The sequence below is a fragment of the Branchiostoma belcheri genome, unplaced genomic scaffold (genome assembly GCF_001625305.1).
Source record: "Branchiostoma belcheri isolate BF01 breed outbred unplaced genomic scaffold, Haploidv18h27 scaffold131, whole genome shotgun sequence".
NCBI classification, from domain to species: domain Eukaryota; kingdom Metazoa; phylum Chordata; class Leptocardii; order Amphioxiformes; family Branchiostomatidae; genus Branchiostoma; species Branchiostoma belcheri.
This window is the reverse complement of record NW_017802725.1, coordinates 711,118-717,201: the sequence shown is the minus strand read 5'-3', so window position 1 is coordinate 717,201 and position 6,084 is coordinate 711,118. Positions and strand designations below refer to the sequence as shown.

General features: G+C 38.4%; 3 protein-coding genes across 3 annotated transcripts in view; 1 reads left to right on the top strand and 2 right to left on the bottom strand.

Annotated features, from left to right (window-relative positions):
- LOC109464073 (E3 ubiquitin-protein ligase TRIM71-like) overlaps positions 1 to 1,554 on the bottom strand; it is a 4,403-nt gene extending 2,849 nt beyond the window's left edge. Inside the window, exons 1-2 of the mRNA XM_019761000.1 lie at positions 1,482 to 1,554; positions 1,164 to 1,226 (exon numbers count right to left, since the gene is read on the bottom strand). Of these exons, the coding sequence (XP_019616559.1) occupies positions 1,164 to 1,176 (13 nt within the window). The 5' untranslated portion in view covers positions 1,177 to 1,226; positions 1,482 to 1,554. The remainder of the gene's footprint in view (positions 1 to 1,163; positions 1,227 to 1,481) is intronic.
- The window catches only part of LOC109464077 (checkpoint protein HUS1-like), a 31,787-nt gene that overhangs the window by 8,173 nt on the left and 17,530 nt on the right, over positions 1 to 6,084 (top strand). The gene's annotated exons all lie outside the window — the stretch shown is intronic.
- LOC109464072 (E3 ubiquitin-protein ligase TRIM71-like) lies at positions 2,517 to 4,522 on the bottom strand. The gene is made up of 2 exons (XM_019760999.1): positions 4,047 to 4,522; positions 2,517 to 3,827 (listed from the first exon to the last, which is right to left on the bottom strand). The coding sequence occupies exons 1-2, from the start codon at positions 4,168 to 4,170 to the stop codon at positions 2,638 to 2,640; spliced, it is 1,314 nt and encodes a 437-aa protein (XP_019616558.1). The 5' UTR covers positions 4,171 to 4,522; the 3' UTR covers positions 2,517 to 2,637.

The window sequence follows — 6,084 nt, the reverse complement described above, 5'->3', positions numbered from 1 at the left end:
AGCTCTTGTGCTGGGAAAGAAGTGACGTGAGTTTGGGCCCCCTAGCGGCTTGCTCTGGAACTGCAGGACTATCTGTTTGAATATATTCAAAAGAGAATAACTCAAGAATCGGTTGACGGATCGTCGTGATTTTTGGTATGCAGGTAGCTTACGTGATGCTTAATATAATTATGTGACAATTATTCAAATATGGATGTAATTTGCATAATTTATGGAGAAATTCTATAAATCAGCTGCATTCCATCATAGGACTATTGAAGCTTGTCGCATTGGTAATTGAGAACGAGATAAACACAGGCAGATATTGATTATGTAAATGAAGACTTAATTTGCATAATTAATGAGAAAATGTTATAATTCTGTAATGATAACTGCCTGGAATTTCATATTTATGGTCTTTGAAAGTACAGTGAAGGTGAACATCATTAAACATAATGTATTCAAATCAGGACCTCATTTGCATAATTTATGAGGAAATGCTAGAATGGCATTGTTTGTTAATATAAGACTGTCTTTTGGTTGAGAATATGATAAACTGATAAAATTCATAAGAAAGAGGATCCTATTTGCACAAGCAGGGGGAATAATCTATCATTTGTCAGCCATAAAGATTAACATCATTTGGCGAAGGTATGAGATCGGGGAGCTCTAGTTATGTGAATGCAATGATTGTGTGTGTGTTATTAAAATGAACTTCGAACTTGAAGCACAGTATCTTTACACGCCCTGGGAGCAGTAATGGATTTAGCTCTTTGTATGTTTTATGGTTGTGACGCGCCCTCATTGTATTAACCGTTGCCTAATTTAATATAATGTCTGCACAGTAGGTCTGGCGTTGACGCTTTGGATTTTGTTTAAATATGTAAAACTTCACGGAGGATTGTCACCTATGGCTTCTTGTTGTCTTTAGAAAAAAATGGCACACTTAAGTTAATAATGGCTCACGTAGTTAGTGTTGTTGAATAAATTGTGAACATCAATGATAATGTCAAGACTCTGCATAAGTCGTAACACAAGTTCAGTTAAATCAAGAAGTTTTTGATCAGTTTAAACCTTTGCCTATGTCTTCATAAAATTGTATTTTTATAAGTTGGTATATAATGGCTTCAGCATAAAGTTACATGGTTAAACATTGAACCTGAAGTATGATTCTGTGATCTCACCTTGTATAGACATGTTGCAAACACTTTGCTGTTCACTCAGTTCCAAATCTTACATGAAATCGTCTGAAAAATTTACATTTACAATGTTTAATGGCAGGCAAAGCATACTATTGACAGACACTGGGAGTGTCCAAACATAAACAGTATAATAATTAATAGAGCTGCTGTACACTACACATTTACCAGGAAGTGAAACTAACATGTTAAATTTTTAAAACTTACAGAAAAACAGTCTTGCTTGACAATTATGCGTTGATATATTTTTAGTTTTCTGACATGCTAACATCAGTAACGTTGGAAAAATAACTTCCAGCTTACCTTTCCTCAAGACAAGAACTGTTTCCTTGCCTGCCTGCCTGAATCATGGCGGCGTCTCTGGCTTCAGGTCAAAGTCAATATTTGAACAGTGACACTTGTTACAGCCTTCCTCATTGGTCACTTTAGTCATGAACAGTTGTTTTCTGAGTGACTTTTGTTGGTTTTTCTGCCTGCAGTATTTTCAGGATACCACCTTTTCTACTTGAAAGTTAACTTGGCCTATTTCTTAAATGCATTAGAGAATCATTTCAACAGTCTCTTGTTTTGTTAAACAATTATCTGTAAACAGATACTCTGCACCAATCATAGACCCCGTTACTGAATACCTGTGCAGGATCTGTTACACCTGTAGGAATGCACCTGTAAGCCAGAACACTCCCCTCAAGGTCATGCAGGGTGAAAGTTCACAGGTGACTGGCTCTGTTTGTCAATGCTGTAGTCTAAATATGGTTGTGGAATTTGTGTTGGATCACTTGGACTCAAAAGTCCCGCTGGCTGTATGAATAGATGTGGTGTAATTTGTTTTTGGAGCCCTACAGAGTGGTTGGTGAATGATGTGAATAGTTTAGACCAGCAGGAATGAACAGTAACTGTAACTGTTCAGACTGTCCGTGTTTGAGACAGTTGTCAGGGTGTACTTGGGGTGCTGTTTTGTTTTATAGATTTAACAGTCTTGGTAATGCTTTGTTCTCAGAGTAAGTCAGTTACTCTGTGTGTTCTCATCACTGATATAATACCATTCATGTGTCTGTAAAAAGTGGAAAATCTTAACTCTTTCCAAAGTTTCGTTTTTTGTTTAAATTTGATTTATTACCGGTAGTCATCTTTGATGTGAAAGATGTTTGTTTGTGTGTTTGAAGGTATATTGTGTTTTTTTCCTTAGCAGTTACTGTGTACTATGTGTAATCAAAAACCAATCATACGAGAAAAAGTTTATTTTAAATCTTTATTTATAATCTATAACCTCCAAATAGTATTACAACAAGCACTGTGATAAGTTCAGGTGTTGACTTTCTGTGTCTGAATAAGCAGCAAAATTCCTTTATTATTATTATTCTTTATTGAACAATGGACACTGCTAATAACCCAATGAACACCAAGATTTTGCATGGCAACTCAAGTTATGAATATTCTGTCACCTGTATATGGTACAGCACTAAACCTGTGTCCAGACTGATACAGTATTATCTGTCCAATCAGTCACCACCACATCTCCACTTGGTGACACAGTAACAGCCTGGGGACCCTTCATACCACTTCCAATGTAACACAGAAATCTGCCCTGACTGTCAAACATTTTCACACAACCATTTCCTCTGTCAGCCACAATGATGTTTCCTTTCCCATCAACACAAATGCCCTGAGGATTTTTCAGCTGACTTTCATCAGATCCCTCACTCCCAAACTTGAACTTGAAGTTCCCCTCTCTGTCCCAGACATGGACACAGTGATTTTTGCCATCAGTGACCAGAATGTTCCCCTCCCCATCCACAGTGACATACAGTGGCCACCAAGGCTCTGGTGACCTATGACCTGAACCATATGTCCCCACCTCAGAACCATCTTGGTTAAACACTCGAAGTCGACCATTTTGCCCATCATACTCTGTAACAATCACCTGTTCTGTTGCCATAGCTACAGTTATGCCACGGATAAATCGAGCATGTGGCAGTTCCATTGTGGCCAAACAGGTGCCTTCCCTGGAATACTGCGCTACATAATCATTACCCACCACCCACATCTTGTCATTTCTGTCTACAGCAATATCATGTGGTTCTAACTTTTTACCCGTTTCCCCTGGCAGAGTTATTGTGAACTCTCTGATATAAACACCATCCATTGTGAACACCTGGATTCTGGTGTTAAACCAATCAGCAATGTAAACCTCATTGTCATGTGAAACAGCTACTCCCCTAGGACGTTTAAATTCCCCCCTACCTGATCCCCTTCCCCCAAACCTGACTTTCTCCACCCATGGTTGTCCCACCCTGATTGGTCTGACAGTTGTTCCTGTATATTTCCTTTTAGTCTGAACCACTGACTGTTGGACATGTCCTGTATTTGTTGCTGTGGGTTTATCGATAGAAAGTTGGTCGGACATGGTTTTGACAGGATATTTTTGCTGACTTCCACCCTCCACTGGTTGCTTGGCAGTCAGCAGCTCCTCATTTCTGGCCTCCATTTCCTTCATCATGGTCTCCTGAAGCTGCTGTATTTTCTTGTTCATTTCTGCCTTCTGTTCCAGGAGGGCTTTCTTCGAATTCTCTTCTAGCATCTTTATTTCCTTCCTTATGGCTTCAATGTTCTCAGCCTTCCCCATATCAGAATTTGGCTTTTCATTCAACTCTGTTGAGAAAGGTATGGGTATGTTCAAGTAGATTCAGATTTTAAAGGCAATGATATCATTAATTATCTAATGAACATGGAAAATGCACATGTTATACAATTTCTACATTGTATTGACTTGTCCTATGCCAAATGAAAAGTTACATGTAACATGGAATTTAAAATGACATGAAAGGGGAATAAAATGATCAACTTTTTCATGTGATAAAAGGCTCATACCAGGAAATTCGCCCTTCAGACTGTCCACAACAAGTTGTAGCTGTGCGTTTTTTAGTGCCTCCATCAGCACATGTATGGTGGCCGCGTTTCCCTTCCGCTTCTGCCATTCCCACAGTAGTTCCATACAGCGAGACTTGTCGTCATGTTCTTTGCCTTTTACGTTTTCTATATCTGGAGCCTCAAACCCCAGACACCAAGCCAGGTCCTTCCAGTCTGAGCTCACCTTGTTCTTTATGAAGATGAAATACCTCCTGACACCTGCAAGGTGATATAGAATGTACAGTATGGGAAACAAAGTTCGTCATACATTATGTACAGAGTGACTACAGATTATCTATACAATAGAATACAGCGTTATGTCCACGATAATCAATGACATTTATATATCTGGCCCTTACATTATTGTCCAGCTAGTCTTTATAATATCGGTAGCAGAACAACCCAACAACATTCATTTTGACTGTTGAGAAAAATTGGCACGCAAATAAAATGTGAACTTCAATGATTTACTGGTAAAACTCTGTGTATGTCATATAGATGACACAGTTTTAATTGCAAGTTTCTGATCGGTTACTTATTTGCCTGTATCTTTTGTTTATAAGTTGATATGGCTTCAGCCATTATTAACTAAACCAGCAGTACTATTCAGAGCTTAGGAACAACAACAAGTTACATGTCAAGATGTTAAGATATCCTGTACATGCATATGTCATTGAATGAAACTTAATATATGATCTCACCTTGTATAGACATGTTCCAAGCACATTTGCTGTCTGCTCAGTTTCAAAGAATACATCAAATATCTCTGAAAAACAAATATAATTGAACTTACAATGTTAAATGGCAGGGAAGGCCTTAGAATGTTCACAGCAAGAGCTGTACGAGGAGTGAACAAACATTACACTGTACATGTACATAGTCAGGCTCACATAGTGCCTGGGTGTGAAACTAAAATGTTGATTTGAAAAGTTACAGAACAAAATGTCAAGCTTGACAACTTTCAAGTGCCTGTACTGAAAGATTTCTAGTTGTAGTTTTGTGACACCCTGACATCAGCTGGTAAAATAACTGCCAGCTCACCTTTCCTCAAGACAAGAACGGTTTCCTTGACTGGCTGCCAAAATCATGGCGGCATCCCTGCCTTCAGCACAAAAAACCTGTTTTGTCAAGACCAGGTCTAATTGTTGTCGACGCCTTAGGGGCGGAGGCATTTGTGTATTAGTAGGTACTGCGATCGCTTTGTCATGGCCAGTTGTAATTGTTTACTCATGTTTTACAGACAGTTCTTGGTCTTTCTGGCTACAGATCTTTTTATTAATTACCCTTTCATCAAGGTCTCAGACTGGAGTTTTGTCCTAGGGCGGGCAAACGAAAAAAAAAACTATTCCTGTAAGGAAGTAGTACACTCCCTAATAAGGTCATGTAGGGTCAAACTTCACACATGACTTGCTTTGTCAATGCAGGGGTCTAACTTGTGGTTGTGAGATTTGTATTTAGACTCAAAAGCCCCACTAGCTGCATGAGTATATATAAATTGTGGTAGAATTTTTTTTTTTAAGCCCTTCTGAGTGGTTTGTGAACGACGTGAATGTTTTAGACTGTAAGAAATGAATTATACTTAGCAGTTTAGGATGATCTTGGAGTAGCCTGAGTGTCAGCCTTTTAGCTTTCGATCTGCTACGTTTTGGCCAGTAGCGGATCATGGGGAGCGAACAAAAGCTAAAAGGCTGACACTCACTGACAGGCTAAACTTGGAGACAGTTTTGGGGATGTACAAAATAATGTATTGTTGAATCTGTTCCGTTACGGTCTTGGTACATGCAGTCCTTTGTTCTTAAAGTGACTCAGTGTGTTCTCATCACTTATTATATATCTGGAAAAAGTCAATCATGACCGATTGTCATCATACAAGAAACTTTTTAATGAAGTTTTGTTCTTTGTTTCTTTTAGATTTTTATCAAGAAAGATACTTTGGGATATATTCTAGTGTTCTACTGTATTTATTCAAGAATTAGTCATACAACTTTATTATAATTAC

Coding starts and splice junctions, on each gene's coding strand:
- LOC109464072 (XM_019760999.1), bottom strand. CDS start 4,170: ATGGAACTACTGTGGGAATGGCAGAAGCGGAAGGGAAACGCGGCCACC. Junction 3,828..4,046: donor TCTGAAGGGCGAATTTCCTG/GTATGAGCCTTT, acceptor CTTTCTCAACAG/AGTTGAATGAAAAGCCAAAT.